An 18,029-nucleotide genomic window follows, 5' to 3' on the forward strand; every position below is an offset into this window, starting at 1 on the left:
GGGTTTATTTTACTTACTAGTCAGATTTATTTATTTGAACTATAGCTATAGGTATGTATATGTATACAGTTGCATTTACGGCTAGCTATTTACAGTACTTGCTCGCTAAAGAATAATTTAGGGGCGAATTTCTCATTACAAATATGGCAAGCTCATCCTTCATTCCTTTCTATCTTGGAGATTTCCCTTTCATTGTTGCTCATTGCTGCTGCTGCTGCTACTGCTTTGTTTGATGGGCATCAATTGTCCAGTATTTCCATCGGTTTTAATCTCGATAACCTCCAGCTTTTCCACGCTTACTTTCGTCGTCTCTCGCCCTATTTTCTTATCGGCATCTTTTGTTTCTCTTAAACTCTGCAGCTTATCCTCCTCTTCGCTGCTTTCCGGTGCTGTGGGTTCCACTTCGAAATCAATTTGTGGTAGCGGTTGTGGCGTAGATGACACCACAATTGGCTTGAGGACATAGGATTGGGTATCATCCTGGGTGCTTGTAGGAGCCATTATGGTGGTTGGTTGGGATTGATCGAATGTGTCGTAGCTGCCACGTTCCGAAATGTCATCAATCTCGTCGTCAATTAATAGATTTCGCTCCGAGCTTTGCTCATAGACCTGGGCATTAATCCCACTGCCCACATGCTTGGGTTCTGGCTTGTGGTTTTTGGGCAGGGATGGAGTGGATGATGAGACCACGACTGGCTTCTCCGCCTGCTGAGCAGCCTTGCGTTGCTTCTCCTGCCGCATTTTCTCCTCCATTTCCTGAAACTTCATGGCAAGGTATCTGCGTAGGATTAATAAGTGGGTTATTTAAATGAATTAATATGTTGATGTTTTATAATCTTACTTGTCTACAATGGGTCCATTGTAGTCCTCGGGAAACTTGGGATTGAAGGGTAGAATGTATTTGTAGAGTCGCTCATTTAGCACATAAAGTTGGGAAGTAGTGGAACATTTCACGTTGAACCACCAGTCACAAGTCAGAGCAATCTGAATGATAAAGATTAAAATTAGAGTTAAGATTACAATTTAGAATATTTTCTTGTCTGAAGATTAAACTTATTTTAAGTTCTTCAAGTCTTCCTACCTGACTGAATATGGTTCCATTGGGGCACAGGAACGATGCCTTGCCACCATTGAGATCACAATAATGCCAGACTTGACAATTTGTATCTGGATCCCCAAAGAATCCCTTGTAACGTTGCTTAGTGCATTCGAAACTTGTCTTGGGGATCTCTGCATAGTTGGGATAATCGATTCCAGGCCTACCCGTACTTGGTCCAGGATGCTTATCTATTAAAGTAATTCGAAAGTATTAAATAATGTATTACGTTGTAAAGAATATATACCCACTTGGTCCTTTTAGTTTGGAAACTGTTTCCTCCTCGAATCCCGTGGACGTTGTATGATGATCATCTTCGCCGTTGTAGTCATAGTCCTGGGAATTGTGTTTGTGCTCCTCATGTTCGTGATGCTGCGGTGGATTTGCCACAATCGTTTGGGTTTGCTTCAGGTTTTGCAATATCCTTATCAGGGTCTTAATGGAATTGTCAATATTGTCGGGTGTCAGAGTCTGTGGGAGATGATTGCTCGCTTGAAGCTTGTGCAAGATCTCGGCCAGCGATGAGGTACGAATATCAGGCAACTGATCATCTTCATGACCGGTCACGTATGCGGGCGTTAATGGTGGACGCTCGTGAGCGTATTTGAAAACGGGCTTCAATTTAATGGGTGTCACCGTAGAAGGTTCTCGCTCTGGGCCACTTGGAGGCTTTCCTGAAACGTAAACATATTTTGGGGTAATCTCCACCGTGTGACTAGGCGTGGGAGGACCGGCTTGAGGGGGTGCGGTCACATAAATGGGACGTCGAGTGGCCTTGTAGGTATGCACGGGTTGTAATCGAAGTGTAGGCTGTTGCTTATACAAAATTTGAGGCCTTGGGGTGGAGGATATCTCCGGGTGAAGCTGTGGCGCCGGTTGGTGTTCAATATGAGGAGCTGTTGTGGTCACCAAAATGTAAGCATGCTGGGGTGAGGGATGATGGACCAAAGGACGCTCGTGTTGCTGCTGATGCTGCTGTTGCTGCTGCTCATCATCCAGCGATTGTCGGGGGCCGTCAATCAGATAATCAATATATTGCGCCGGTGCTGGGGAGCTGAAGAGGTATTAGTTTCAGTATATGAGATCTTAAAATGGGAATTCTGTTAGGCCTTAGCTTTCTTTAAGCTTAAGCATTGTTGAAAATGAGTAAGCGAACTGTTGTCATGATCTAAACCAGATCACTGTCCCCCGGTTATCCTGTGGCTTCACCTGTAATAAATGGCTTACCCGAGCGCCTCATCCTTGGCATATTGCGACTCCGAATGCGTCTGCTCTTGGACATGGGCCATGAGGGCGCGCAACGGAATGTGCAGCACCTGCTGGCCAGCAGTTGCATCCGGCCGCACATACAGGGCATCGTCGTAGTTCTTGTTTGGATGATGGATCTGTGTCTGGGGATGATGGTGTGTTTGCTGCTGATGGGGATGCAGATGGGTGTTGGCAGGATGGCGGCTACCGGTCAGAGTATTACTGCTTTGTGCTGGCACCACCACCGGATGTGGAAAGTCGTAATTCTTGTGCTGCTGCTGCTGTTGCTGTTGCTGTTGCTTTTGGTGTTTCATGCGCTGTTGCAAGTAAAGCACGTATTTCTCCTGGGGCGTCAGGTGCGGATGCTGCGAATGTGTGGGCGGGGCCATGTTGAAGTAACTCTCGTATTTACTCACATGCCCGCCAAATGACGGTGATTTTTGATGTACTATCAATGCGGTTTTGCTAGATGTGGTGGCGGCGGTAACTGAACTTGTATCGGGTACCGACACGGAAGCGTAGCCAATGCTGTGGGTGGGTCATCATCATGCAAAGCAGTTATGGATTCGATTGTAAGCAAAAATGAGATGAGAGTTTAGTTTATATATGTTTGTAGTTCTGATTTACTATTTAAAATTTGTATTATAAGTTTGGAAGGGACTTTCTAGTTCATTAAACCCAGGAAACTACCAAAATATCAGCATCTCTTCTTAATGGTTATTTAATTTAACCACTTAAATTGAAACAAGTGTGAAAACAAGAGTGTGTTTAATCACGAGTGACATTAAGGTGGCTGTAAAAATGTTCCTTGAATGGCGACATAGTCCTACCCTTCTCTTTTCGGATGATTGTATGACCTGGACCCCGTTGGCTATTTATGACATGAATTTGCAATTTGACAATTACTACAAGAACATACGGGGCAGTGGTACTTATGTACATGAGACATTGGCCAGGTTGCATCTCTGCCCACTTTATGCCCACTGGCAGTGTCTCCTGTTGTACATCGAACTGCAATTCGAGTTGCAATTCGATGTCGTCATGGATCTTACGTCACCACAGTAGTCGTCGGCGGCAGCAGCAAAGATGGTGACGAAGGAGGAAGGCCCAGATTGTGAGCTTGGGAGAAGAGCAGTTGCAGCCGCAGATGAAGAAGGAGACAGCAGATTGTGGATTGGGTCCAGTGCATTTAATGCAATTGATTTTTCTGCCCAAGGGCATCTGTTGTGCATGCAACTCAGACCCAGTCTCAATTCCAGATTAACTTCAATGCAATTATTTAAAGTTTCTGCATTGCGTGCGTATCGAGTGTTTCGCAAGTTCAATATGTAGAGTATCTTTTAAATGCATTTCGAATTGGTTAACTATGTCATTTTCTTTTATGTGGTATCAAAAAATGGGAACTATTCACATAAACTATGAGCTAGGAGAACATTTATTAGTTGAAGAATATAATATTTTATTTTATTATAGAGGGTCTAGGCTTTTAATAAGAATGTCAACATGACAAAGACTAATTTTCCACATACTCAAGCTTTAAATTTCAACTGAGTTGCTCTTTATAAGTTTTTGGAACATTGGTATTTTCAAACTAATAATGAAACAAATTCTATTATGAATATGTAAGACATTTGCTTTGGATGCTTTGGTTCAAGTCGTTGTTGTGTCGATGACATAAATCGGTTATGAAGCTGACAATGGTAGCAACACTTTTAATTACTCTACACACTACATGCAATATTGCAACTGCCAGTGGAGCACCTCACGCTATATTTGTGGGCGTGGCTGTGAGAAATACCTGGCAAGTTGATGACGAGGAGTATGGACTCATAAGATCAGAGCTTGACTTACATTTGAGCTTTCGCATCACAAGTGTTGTTATAATAAATCTTACCTTGGAGTTGGTTGCTGCTGTTGCTGCTCCTCCACCTCCACTGGCTCTTCGGGGGCTCTATGATCCTCCTGCTGCTGCTGCACCTCCTCCTCCGCTTCCACACTCTTCTCCTCCTCGGAAGATCCGGATGATGATGGTGACTGCTGATGCTGCTGCTGCTCGGCTGAGGCAAGAACTCCAACGATTTGTGTTTGATGGGAAGTTTTATGCGGCACTGCTGCTTGGTAGACAATTTCTGGTTGCTTTAGGTTGCCATTATTGATATTATTGTAATTGATGGGACTGGCGGAGCCGGGCTTGCTGCTCACTGGCGTATAAATAATGGGTATAAACTGTCCCGGCAATGTGTTCTTTGCTGTAAATGGCGTTAAATTGATTTTTGATTGTTTGCCACGTTGACGCTGCAACTGGGATGGAGCCACCAAACCTGGTGATAGTATCTCAAATTGTTGTGGTTGTTGGTGTTGTTGTTGTTGTTGTTGTTGTTGGTGATGCTGTTGGTGTTGGAGAAGGAGGTGATGGTGGTGGTGGTGCTGCTGCTGCTGTTGTTGTTGTGGTTGCTGCTGTACTTGCTCCTTCGGTGGCGGCAATGGCGGAAAATGCTGCACCGTCTTGTGCTGTGTACGTGTAAATTATGAATTTCGTGATTACTTATGCTTATTTATGATCTATGAACTGTATTGTAATAGAGAAAGGGGACTAAAGGCAATGGTCACTTGACTTGTTTAATACCCTCGCTAATAGTTTACTAATATAATTATATTATTAGAAAAACGCTTGATTAAATCACTTTTTTCTATGAAGCAAATTATGCATTAAATGCCATGAAATGTAGAAGCCTTTTTTTACTTAATAAATATTTATAAATATATTACATATTAAAATGTATATATTTATAAATATATATTTTTTTCACAAACTATATTTTTTTTATAAAAGTAAAAGGTTAGCCATCTAAAGTTACCCCTTGGAAAGTATAAAATTGGTTATTGACTTGCCTTGTGCGATGGGTTCAATGGCTTGTAGGCAATAAAAGTGGCGCCTGAATCCGTCAGAGGCTGCTCCTTGACTTGGCCAGGTGGAGGATGTGAGTGGGGATATGGATGCGAATGCGGATGTGAATGTGAATGTGACTGCTGGTGGTGACTGCCAATGGCCATGCTGTGGTACACCTCGGCTGCTCCCGCCTGATAGTGCGTCGTCACAGGCGGCGGATGCGGTGGACCAAGGTGATGGGGATGATGCTTCTGCTGCTGTGGCATATATGCCACCGGTACTGGGATCCTTCCTGGCCCCGGTGGCGGTGCCTGGAGCTGTGCTCCGCCAGCAGACGATGAGTGCTTGGTGCTCGCATATTGCTGATTGATGGGTAACTCGGGGGCTGGCAAATAGAAGGCCATATAGGGTATCAGGCGACGACTCCGCTCTGAAGCGCTAAGATCTGAATCGCTGATGAGGCTGGTGTTTTGACTGCCTCGTGGTTTTCTACCAATTTCCGGGGATTGGGGAGCAGAACCAGCGACATCATGGGTTAAGACCAACAGGCTGGAAGCTGTAAAGCATAAAATAACAATGAATTTGTTAAAATATATTATATTTTATTAAGGATTCATCTTCAGTTTACAGAAATTGTAAATGAATATATCTTAAAAATAGCTTGAACTTAGTATTCCTTGTTTTTTATCAAAAAATTCCCTGTCAACAAAGCATTTTGTATATTTTCCACTTTGAGGACTTGTCAAAATTAAGTAGATTCAGTGAAATAGAGTATCTGTAAATTATAGTTTGTGAAATCAGCAAAAGTAAAAGGTAAATATTCTCCTCCCGTCTTTTGAAAAGCGATCATCGATCGTTAATGTGAACCATACCATCCTACAGTCGGACACACTACACGCACGCACGCACATAAACTCTGCACATCATGTCCAAATTAAGCTCCGGAAATCGCCAGCTAATCACGCGCAGCTCCGATGTGGATGCATTGGCCCAGCGGGGCTATAATGTCGGTCACAAGATCGGTGAAGGATCGTACGCCACGGTTATCACAGCCGGATATGCCGATGATGCCGGACACGGTGTACACTTGGCCTGCAAGATCATCGACAAGGCCAAGGCGCCCGCGGACTTTGTGAACAAGTTCTTTCCGCGCGAACTGGATATCCTCACCAAGATCGACCATGAGAATATCATACAAATCCACAGTATCCTGCAGCGCGGGCCCAAGATCTTCATCTTTATGCGATATGCCGAGCATGGGGATCTGCTGTCGCACATCAAGAAGAACGGTCCCATTGAGGAGAAGCAGTGCAAGATATGGTTCCTTCAGATGTCCAAGGCATTGAAGTATCTGCATAACATTGACATTGCCCATCGGGATCTCAAGTGCGAGAACATATTGCTCTCCAAGCGTCTGAACATCAAGCTGGCCGACTTTGGGTTCGCTCGCTTCTGTCGCGACGATGGCGGTCGGGAGGTGAGGTCGGAGACGTACTGCGGATCGGCGGCCTATGCCGCACCGGAGGTGGTTTGCGGACGACCCTATGACCCCAAGTCGGCCGATGCTTGGTCCCTGGGCGTCATACTGTTCATCATGATCAATGCCAAGATGCCGTTCGATGACAGCAATCTGAACAAGTTGCTGGAGGCCCAGAAAAATCGCAAATACGCCTTCCGCCGTAAGCTGCAGGAGGTGATTTCGATGCAGGCAAAGGCTACGGTCTCCGTGCTACTGGAGCCCGAGTCGCATGCCCGCTGGAATTTGCGAGAGATCTGCAACTGTGCCTGGCTGCGATTCACCGAGCAGTCCCAGCCAGCAACGCCCTAGGGTTTCTGGGTCATATCAGGAGGAGGAGGAACCACACTGCCAGAGAGAAAAAGGAGTCGTAGCGTGCGATGGTTTCACTGATAGATGTAAATTGAAGTTATCACAGAAATTCACTAGTACCATTCAGATTATATCTGAAACTTCCCCCCATATTTATATAGCAATTTTGTATTAACAAGTCCGAATTCGTCTTTTTTTTATTTACTATGCGGACTTCATTTGTGAATGCAGGGAATTAAATTCAATATTTAGGATATTCGAATAGTCTGAATCGATTTTGTTCTTGGATGTTCAGTGTGCCAGCTTTCAATAGTTAAAAAAAGCTTAAAAATCAGTTCAACAAATTTATATTGTTTTAGGCTTATGTTGACATAACTATTCTATATTTAATGACGTTCCCATTTAATATAAAGTCAATATTATGCAATCGCAATTAATAAGAAAAGTCTTGGAGCAGAGACCCAACGAAGCCTGACCACAGAAACAAAGTATGCGCTGTCATAACCGTTAAAAGAAAAACTATTATAAAATAGCATTAGGTAAATTTTCAAACAAATTTTTTAGCTTGCATATTATCTTTTTCCCCCCACCTGCATATGGCCAAGCACAGTTTGTTGTTGTTTTTTAGTTTATTGTGTGCATTGTTGGCCACACTCTCCGCCTCTGTTGGCCGTGTTTAGTGAGCCGAGATAGCCAAGAGTCGTCGGCAGAGGCTCACTAAGATACGTATGGGTTGGTCTCAAAGAAAGACGGTAGTGATGAGCACTGAACCTTGGCTAAGAGAGAGTGAGTCACTTTTTGTAGAAACTTCGGACATTTCCATTTCAAATTAAGTATTTCTTCAATATTTTATCTATAAAACAAATGTTCAAGACTTTTATTATAAAACCGTAAACGTTTATTTAACTTGGCGATATATTTCTCTGTTAAATTTAATCTGTAATCAATTTTATTAAAACTAACCAAATTAGTAATTATTTCTGACATACAGATTAAATTTTAATGACACCTCACAGGTGTTTCTTTATAAGTCATTGAACTCTCATAAAAGTAGATTGAAGCCAAAGAGAGTTTAAAAGATTTTATTAGCAGATTAAAAGTGCGATTTTTATGTTTCTTTTAACAAAATTTACAAAAATGTCATTTGCACATTAATTTAAATTGTTAGATAGGAGTTTACGTCCTTTCTTGTACTTAATTAATTAATTTGATTTAACATATAACATAAAACATATTTAGTTTTCTTAACAAGTATACTTTTCGGAAATCTTTTTTACCAATTAAGAGTCAATGTTGTTTCATAAATACACAAATACTGGCTTCATTATTCTTGAATTAGGTTCTTTTATAGAAGTTTGTTTCTAGAATTCATCAGTGCTTTATAATTCTTTGTCTTTCATAAATCTATCTTCAAATTTGTAGTTTATATTATTTCTGCTCCTTTGGTATTAATTTTCAGTAAAAACATCCCAAAAATCCAAGCCCGAAACCATTTGAAATTAATATAGTCAAAGGATTGTTTTTAGAGAGCAGCCACAGCATTCATCAATATGAGTTATAATTTCGTTGGAATTAATTTTGGGTTCGGCTCTGGAATAAGCCTTTGTCATGGCACTAATCACTGGCATGGAACATAATTAATTGTGTGATTTGCTCAATTTCGCCATTCCTGGCCTGGTTTGGGATTGGTTTTGTCTCGGTTTTAGCATCGCTTTCGTGTCCTGTGCGGCGGCATGTGTTGCAAGTGGCTAGTTGCAAGTAGCCGGTTGCCATGTCGACCAGACCATGTCTCAAACAGACTCTGCAGAGTTCGGGCCACGACATCGACAGTCATACAATAAGTGTCCGAAAGTACAAACCAAATCAGAGCTGTGGGGCAGATAATTTGAATGGGAGAGCTTAAGTGGCAACTTGGATGCGAAGGAAGGTCTAGTTGTTGTGGCATAGAGAGAGAGGAGTGCAGGACAACTATGGCAGGGATGGAAAATATGTCTTAATATTATCAAAAGAATTTTACCAATGCAGAGAAGAGTATTAATATCTTAAAAGATATTGTTTAGTTTCTATTATATATGTAAATATCAATAATATTCAAGTTCCTTTCTTAAGGGAAAGCCTCTACTACCACTAACGTTAAGCCATTACTCTATGACATAGTTCAGTTGTTTTTCTACCAGCTTGTTGCTTTCTATATTGTCCAAAAAGTTGGTTGTTTTTATTTAACGACTCTTTTTTATGTGTTGGGCAAGCAACACAGGCACAGAACAGAGTTTCTTGCTCGCTTGGTACACCTGTGCGTATGCGTAATGCAATTTTGCATTAATTAATATAAGTTGTCTGTGTGTGTGCCCATGCAGCATCCTATCCCGCCTGCGGGGCACTAAAATGTTTTGCCATGGCTCATCTGCCATCTGGCCGCTGTTGCTGTGGCCAATTTTCAGTCGAGAGTCTCGCTCCCAAATGGCTCGTACGGAATTAATTTTGGGGACAACAAACGTGTCAGATTTATACTGTCCTCACATCCGGAGCTGCTAAAGGCTTATTAGATATGCCTTCCAACTTCCTGCTTTCTCGGGTATAAATCCTTTGAAAAATGGTCTCAGTGACCACTCGCAATATGGGGTAATAATTTTCAGTGGACTTTATTTAACTTTGGGTTTCTCAATGGACTTTAGACTTAAATTGAAGTGCCAATAACCTTAAGGGGCAAAGCTTTTAACTTTAGGAAAAGGTTTTAAAATATAAAATGGTTTCTTTATTTTAGGAAATTTATATTTTTCAAGTGAGTTAGAGAACTATATTGGGTATATTTTTAGATAACATTTACGAAGCTTAAAGAAATGTTAAATAATATATGTAGGTTTGAATTGTTGTAAAAAAACAACGTTTACTAGATATGAGCACAAAAAAGGGGATAATTTTGTATGACATTTATTAAAAAAAATAAGTATTTAGCATTTTAAATCCTATATAACTACAAGGCCGAAGCCTCAAGAACTTTTACACTTTTAGGGTGTGAGGAGAGTCTGAATAGATCAAGTTCTTGACTCAATAGTCTCCACTGATGTATTCTGAATATATATTAAAAAAGATCAATCATGAACCAAATATATATTTTAAAATAACATCTTAATATGTACTACTTATAAAAACATCTTGATATATAAGTACTCTACAATAGTTTACGGTAAATGATTATAAAAGATTAAAGATCAAAAGATACCTACAGTTTAAAATCTGCTCTATAAATTTCTTAGTAGATCCGATGGTCTTAGAATAATCATTTCAAAGAAAATATTTTTAAGTACGTCAAGAACATATTCTAGACCTTATTATCATATAGAACATTTTATATATTATCATTATTCTATATATATTCTATATTCTATTCCATTCCGTATTATTATATAGAATATTCTATACTTTATTATTATTATTTTCCCATGTGCTGCCTTGCATGTTGCAAAGTAATTAATATATAGTTAACCATGCAAATCTCTGACAAATGAACATGACTTGTCTTACAGCTTTTTATAATTGCTCAAGTTGAACTCTTTTTTTTGTTTTCTTCTTTTATGACACTCATTACTCAATGCAATAGTTTCCCAGACTGTCTAAAAAACATGAAAATAGATTGGAACAAAAAACAACTCGACTTGATTTTCTAGCCTGCCAAGAAAAAAAAGAACCGAGAACATGAAGTAGAGGAAGTGCCTCTCCCAAATAAAGTCGTCATGGCCAAAGCCATGGTGTCCCCAATGTGATTTCAATTACAATATAAATAAAGGAGTGTGCCGGCGAATGTTGAAAATGCAATTAGGCGGCCGCAAAACAAATAAACGCGGGGGGTCAGCGACAAAAGTTTTTGAGAATGATTCCTAATTGGTGGGAGAGTGGAGAAGAAACATTCCCTGGGGGGATTTTCACTTGTTATCGTTGTCATTCTGGACGCTCTCTCTCTCTCTGCCCCTCTTCCGTATTTTCCAGAATTTTCACGCCGAAATCCGTGGATTTTTAGCTGTGCTTTGACCAGTTGTCAGTTGGTTTATGGCCAAAAACACATTAAGCGAACTGCATAAAAACATTTTAGCCGCAGTCACATCACATTCGTTGTTTTAACACCCACCTCCAGTCACCCCCACGCACGCTAAATTCTAGTTCATTTCGAGAGGAGAACTCCAAAAATGTGCGTGGTCCAAATCAGATTGAGATGGGGGAGATACAGATACAGATACAGATACGGATACTGATCAGGCCCATATTTGCCAAGCACTTTTGCATGTATTTTGCATAAAATTTGCAAATGATTTGTTGAGCGCTTCTTATTTTGTGCAATTTTGATGGTGCTGTGCGATTCCCAGTGGGAAGAAAGGAAGGATGGGAACGACGATGATGATGCGATAATGGGGTATCACAGGTGCACCAGACATGGGTGGAGTGGAGGACAGGACACACACCTGGGGCAGGGGGTTAATTCGCTCGCCCCGAAGCCAAACATTTCACGCTTTTTTGACATTTCTGGCGCATAATTTGATTAGATTTTCGATACGACGAACAAATTGTTTTTGGTCACTCGTTTCCTGCTGCTCCTGCTGCTGCTGCAGGATTTCGGTTTTTGGTGGAATTTTTGGAGTACACTCTCTGGACTCTGGCCGTTTTGTTGGATTGTTTTCTAATTTGATTTGATTTGATTTTGTGGCTGTCGCCTCTGGTATGCAATTAAATGCAAATTTATTGCGTAAATATTTACTTGAGCGTGAATGAATGTTAATTTTGTCATCGCTTTCGTGTTCCCATTTCCCATTTTTCTAAATATTTGTTTTGTTGAGCTTGTGCTTGTTTTGAAACACTTGGTCATCCATCTCATCATCAGCTTCCTGCCAGAGGCTATCGACGCTCACTGAATCCCCCCGGATCCGATCCGATCCGATCCGATTATTGTGCCAATCGGCCCGCGACTCAACTTGCGCCTTTGGCCATTTATGGTCCAAATTGCCAACTCGCCCATGTAAGCCATTAAACTATAAACTCCACATCTGTAAAGCAGGCATTACACGAGTCAGGCCGGGTCCCAGAAGTCAAGCTCAAATTGCTAGCTGTCCAAAATGAAAAAACAGAAAAAAAAGGAAAAGATATTGGCTTGGCCATAGAGATTTGCCTTCACTTGCGATCTTTTTGGCCAGAAGACAAAATATAGAGGCCGTAAAAATGCAATAAGCCAAATTCGAGCAATTTCGGGTGGTCCAAATATTAGCCAACTTAAAGTGCGAACCAAATTGTTGGCTTAACTTCTGGTTTATTATGTGGAATGGTGTTTAGGAACCAATTTTATAAGAATAATATATGGCTTAATTAGTGTGCAAGGGTGTCAAGCATTTAGATACTTGATGAAAGGAATGTTTAACTTCGTTTAGCCACAATCCCTTCTAATAATAGCCTTTGGTTTATACATTTAAGATAGGTTAGGCAGCTTGCATAATAAATATATATGCACAAAATCAAATTGGCACAAATTGGTTCACACCAATCAAAGTTGAATAAAATGTTAACTTCATGATATTCTAGTCGCGATAATTCGCAATTGGCAGTCGTTCACACCCAAACCTTAGCCTTTTGGAACTGCCTCTGGTGGTTTGATATATAGTCCATTGTTTCAGCAGCAACATTCCAGTAAATTTGCTGAGAACTTGACCAATAATACTCGTTTTTTCTAAGCGATCATTGAGCTTTACTTTCCAGCCAGAACAAACATCCGCCTTGGGGCGAATCTGTAACTTGATCGCGGCTGCATTTCCTATCACAATTGATTGTTTTAAAATAAAACGAAAAATTGTAAACTTTTTGTTGTGACTTAAAGTATATTGTTATTTTCCACGCTTTCCGCTCGTCGGTGACGACAATTGCGCCAGCAAAAATAAAAATAAAAAATAAAAAATACAAATAAAACTAAAACGGCGGACAGAAACAGAAAAGTGAATGGGTTTTCCTTCCATTCCTCCAATCGGAGGCTATCGCCGCAGTTCGTTTGCAAATGTCGCAATCTGGCACTGGCACCCATTATAAGCATTTGAACTGTGTGTTGACGTCTGGCGGTTGGACAGTGCAGAAATACGAAAAAATTAGCCACCCATTAAATCAGCATTGAATGGGACACTCCACCCCAAAATCGTTTTCGTTTTTATTTTGATCTCTCAAATCAATCTGCGTTCATCAAAAGTCAAAATCGTTGACAGGGCCACGTTTGTCAATGGAAAGTTTTTGTAGAATTAGTTTAGCAATTGCAAATATTTTGGGTTTACATTTAAACCTATCTAGGTTCGGGTTGTTTATTCAGAGGAAAAGTCCGTTTTCGACAAAGATAACGTATCAAAAATATAGTGCATTTTGATATATTATTTTTATATAACAAAATAACATGGAATATTTCAATTTTCATTGTGACTTGCATTTATTATTAAAATATAGATTTTTTTTTGTAGTAAATTGATGTATCATTTTTAGATATTGAAAAATATTGAATTTGTTTTTGTTCTATTAGGACCTATGTGTATATTGCTCATTAAAAATCGTTAACTTTAATATATTGAATTTAAATAAATTGAAAAATATTGCATTTAACTTAAAATATCGATATTATCGATAAATAACCGAAATATATATTATTTATTTGTCTCTTTTCCGTTATGATATATCGACAAATATATATTGCTCAACAATAGGTTGAAATATGATAAATATGTTATGCTTTGACATAATGAGTTTATGAATATTGAAAGATATCGTTCGATATCATCGAAAAATATTCGATAAATTATATTTATTTATCATTTTTCTTTTATATTTCTCTGATATATCAAACAGAGTTTCGTTTTATCGCTTTTTTGTATATCTCAACATTAAAAAATCGTTTTATATAACCATCTTCGCTTAAAATTTCGATAAATTGTCGAGGTAACAAGTAATAAGCCCAGAAACCTTAATTAAGATAATAGAAAACTCGGCAAACTTAATTTTCCCTTATAGGTTTTCGTTTGGCCTTCAAAGCTTATTAATAAGCCATGTTGCAGTCATCCCAAATATGAATTTTACATAATTGTTATACTAGCATCACATTCACTGATAGAAAGAGAGGGAGTTATAGATATATGTAAATAAAAACAAGTTAGGGATTATGTTAAAACAATGATCCTGGACTTTCTAATTTGCCAAAAAAAAATCATACTTTTCCTAAAACAAAAGGAAAACATATTACATATCAAGCATTCCCCAGGTAGCTTAGGATTAAATTTCAAGCCACCGATGGCGACTTGTAGTCATGTTTTGGGGATTGAACGAACTCCTTTTTCCACCGATAACCGCTCCCACTCACTCACTTCCACTTCACTTCCAGTCACTCCAATTTTTAGTCGTCCAGCGATCCATGGAAATGTTTGGCGGAGTAATTGTTATCATTGGCCCGACCGTTAATTGTATGGAAATGGAAAATGATTGTTACACTTTCTGCCTGTGCATTTAGTTAACGAAATTTGCAAACTCATTCCGCCTTCCATCGGTCAGTTGCATCTCATTAAAAGATTTACATTTCACGGCCAGCTTGGCAACGAAACGAAAAGAAAAGCCCCTGCAAAGTGCTTCCTCATACACAAATGATGTGTTTCCTCAATGGTATTTGCAAATTCAAATAATTTCATTTTATTGCAACAATTAAACATTATTTTAATGGAGTGTGTTGAATAAAAAAAAAAACCAATGTTGGACTTGACAAATGAGTGGGTGAATTTATCTTTTCGAGACCCTAATAAACATAAAATAAAAACATTTGAGTTCTTAAAATCTTTGTTCATTTACGAGCTCATTAAGTGTGTTAAACAATTTACTGGCATCCGGCTTTAAAGTATAAATATTTACGAGTTTTATAAATGCTACTTGTGTGGTAGCTTATTAATGGTATATGTTATCTTTATATTTTATTAATATAATCTCTAAGTAAGAAATTAATTTATGTGCAAGTTGTTGACTTCCTTCTATCTCAAAATTGTAACCCCAAGGCTGTCCGAAATTTAAAGCCATAAATTTGTCTATCACACGTTCTCCAGACAATCACATTGCCTCCGTTTGGTGACCCCAAACGTTTGACCCAAACTTTGGGAAAAAGAAAAGGAAAACCCCAGGCCCACTGCGATACACGGGGTGTATAAAGCACGATTCCGAGTGGTTAAGTTATTTATGAAGGCTTTTTTATGGGACAATCGAAAGAGTTCAGAGTTTAGAGATTCTGGTAATTATGTAATGAACTTCTAGGCATAACAATGCCGGCTGCAGAAATAAATATATATCCATTTGTTTGCCATTGAAAAAAATGATTACGCAAATTAAATGTAATTTATTTGTGCATGCAACGAAGTAAAAGCAACAAACAAATGGCTCGAAGCTGATGGTTATCAACCAAAAGCGCGCTCAGCCAAGCCAGGCAAAGCAAATTTAACTAAAAATTCACTTACAGCCCGAACAAAGGCCACAGAAATAAAACTTATGAAGGCGCCCAGCAGAAATGGAAACGGTAACATTGCATAAATTAAACAACAGAGAGACTGCACAACTTCAATTTAGTTTTTTATGGACACAGTTTCGATCGATCGATTTGCGGCACTAAAGCACAAATCAAGCAAATCGATCGATCCGTTGTGAAAAGAGATCGACTAAGATCGAATCGGCCTGCAAGGTCGTCCAGCTGCTATTGCTGCTGCTGCTGCGAAATGTGGTTCACCACTCACAGATCTCTCGCCTAGATCCGCCATCGATTCTTCAGAATTGTATATGAGAATAAAGCGAGAAATTGTTCTTTTAGTACATTAAATGTTCTACACTCTTACAGTACTTCCAAATTACTCTGATTGATAGTATTTTTGATATAACAAATAATACAAAATATAAGGAAATGGAGTAATTGTAAGACATTCCCAAGATATAGGTTTAATATATAGAACATATTCTTCTGGCTATACTTTTTCTTGATTAAATGTTAAATAATCCAGATCCACCATCGATTCTTCAGAATCATGTATGTGAATGAACCGAGAAATTGTTATTTTAGTTTATAAAATGTTCTATTCCATTGCACTACTTCCTAATTGCTCATATGTCCCTTGAATACATTTATAATATTCTAAATCTGCAATTGATTCTTTATAATGAGGTATGAGAATAACGCTATATATTGAACGTAATATGTTTTAAAAGATCATATCATATTAGAACATATTACGTTCAATACTCTTACAGTTCATACAAAATGCTCTCATTTATAATATTGTTAATATATAAAAATAAGATAGATTACGCATAAATAAATGAGTTTACAAGAAATCTTCATATTCTCAAAGATTTAAATGTGCTAAGAGTTAAAAAAAAAATATTTTCTTGTTCTTGACTGTCTGCACTCCAAACAACTGAATAAATTTATAATACCCTCTCCTAGAAAATCCATAAGATGGTTAAAAAACTACCCACCTTGATGATTTGTGGTTTGCTTGGTGTTCTAAGAACTCTGTTAAATAATCCCATTGAAAGCGGAAATTGGGTGCTGAGGTTAGAGTCAGAGCATTGAATACAATGACGAGGCCGCCGCCGGTACAACGATTACTAAATGGCAATTAATCCCAACTCCGCAGACAGAATTAATCGGTAACTACTAGAATTAGTTGCCTTTGTGGTTCGATTCGTTCGAAACCGCAGTAAATCGAACAGAAAAAAATGTATATATAAACAAAGAAACATAAAAACGTAAATCTGGTTAATTAGACCGACATTGTTGGTCACGTTTCCATGGGTTTTCTTGGCTGCCCTGCTGCTGGGTCTGGGTTGGGCTGACCAATGAAATCTATAACTAATATGGTTTCTGGAAAATCTGTCATAATCTGTAGCACGAATTTGAACGACTTAAAAGCGTGATCTTAAACACAAAAAGGGTAAACATTGATGATTGATTAAAGGAACCTTAAAATAAAGCAAGAAATCTTGAGCAAAGTAACAACAAATTACAAAGTTTTTAAATATATAGTCTTTGGTACTTAATTCGTTAGAAAGAAGAGTATTTTATTTTATATAGAAAAAGTATAAATAACTTGTATATCAAGCTTTACTCTGTGTGATTTTTTTTTATTTATATACATACCTAATATTCTTGTGATTAAAAAAAAATATATATATCAAAATAAACCGATTAGTAGCTACTTATAAAAGTAAACTTCAGTCATAAATTCCGCATAATTTTAAAGCAAATTAATAAGTCGAAAAACTGTAGACAATCGCTTCGGTAGCTGGATTTTCTATTCATGGTTTAAGCAGAAAGCTATTATAATGCAACTTAGCTCGGGGATTCCCTTGATAATCAATTTAAAAACTACATTTTCGTGCTGTGCGTGAACAAATTGAAGAACTCCAAGTGCTCTGCGACCCGAGACGATGGTCAAGGGCGTTTTTCCAATGAAACAAAAATCAAGTAACTCTGACTGACTGACCATCACGAAATGACCAACAAGATACTTCTGACCCTGTGCACTTTTCGCCTGTGAAAATCCCCCCAAAGACAATAGAGAAGGAGGTTGTGGGATTCGAGTTGACTCACCGACCATAAATAGTAATTTCCTGAGCTCAAAGTCGAAAAGTTTGACAATTTTGCGAGGCACTTTAATTAATCACTCTTGCAGTTTAAATAACATTTTTAAGCGAGCCCATTTTTGGCTCGTTTTTGCGTTCTTCACGTTGCCAAATATCAGAAGCCAATCGGGGTAATTGTTTATTCGAGATTGTTTCGGCTTTGGCTCATGCCAAGCAATTGTTGTCTCGACTGACCGAATTAATTGGCTTAATTTGGAAGCTTAACTTTGCTTACCTATGCTGTTTTTTTTAAAGGTGTTAACAATCGTGTTTGCATGTTGGTTTATTGCCAAAAAACAAAAAGAAAC

At 38.7% G+C, this 18,029-nt stretch overlaps 3 protein-coding genes across 3 annotated transcripts in view; 2 read left to right on the top strand and 1 right to left on the bottom strand.

Moving 5' to 3' along the window:
- The window catches only part of qin (tudor domain-containing protein qin), a 67,351-nt gene that overhangs the window by 1,692 nt on the left and 47,630 nt on the right, over positions 1-18,029 (top strand). The gene's annotated exons all lie outside the window — the stretch shown is intronic.
- Positions 4-6,145, bottom strand: LOC110187642 (uncharacterized). The gene is made up of 8 exons (XM_020957051.2): positions 6,115-6,145; positions 5,237-5,790; positions 4,239-4,855; positions 2,324-2,872; positions 1,348-2,150; positions 1,082-1,287; positions 842-984; positions 4-778 (listed from the first exon to the last, which is right to left on the bottom strand). The coding sequence occupies exons 1-8, from the start codon at positions 6,143-6,145 to the stop codon at positions 190-192; spliced, it is 3,492 nt and encodes a 1,163-aa protein (XP_020812710.2). The 3' UTR covers positions 4-189.
- Positions 5,904-7,247, top strand: Tssk (Testis-specific serine/threonine kinase). Its single transcript, XM_020957738.2, has 2 exons — positions 5,904-6,047; positions 6,117-7,247. The coding sequence occupies exon 2, from the start codon at positions 6,160-6,162 to the stop codon at positions 7,060-7,062; it is 903 nt and encodes a 300-aa protein (XP_020813397.2). The 5' UTR covers positions 5,904-6,047; positions 6,117-6,159; the 3' UTR covers positions 7,063-7,247.

Source organism: Drosophila serrata, unplaced genomic scaffold (assembly GCF_035046125.1).
Source record: "Drosophila serrata isolate PLE 108 unplaced genomic scaffold, ASM3504612v1 contig_119, whole genome shotgun sequence".
In the NCBI taxonomy this organism is placed as follows: Eukaryota; Metazoa; Arthropoda; class Insecta; order Diptera; family Drosophilidae; genus Drosophila; species Drosophila serrata.

Coding starts and splice junctions, on each gene's coding strand:
- Tssk (XM_020957738.2), top strand. CDS start 6,160: ATGTCCAAATTAAGCTCCGGAAATCGCCAGCTAATCACGCGCAGCTCC.
- LOC110187642 (XM_020957051.2), bottom strand. CDS start 6,145: ATGTGCGTGCGTGCGTGTAGTGTGTCCGACT. Junction 5,791..6,114: donor TGCGTGTAGTGTGTCCGACT/GTAGGATGGTAT, acceptor TATGCTTTACAG/CTTCCAGCCTGTTGGTCTTA. Junction 2,151..2,323: donor GCCAAGGATGAGGCGCTCGG/GTAAGCCATTTA, acceptor ATACCTCTTCAG/CTCCCCAGCACCGGCGCAAT.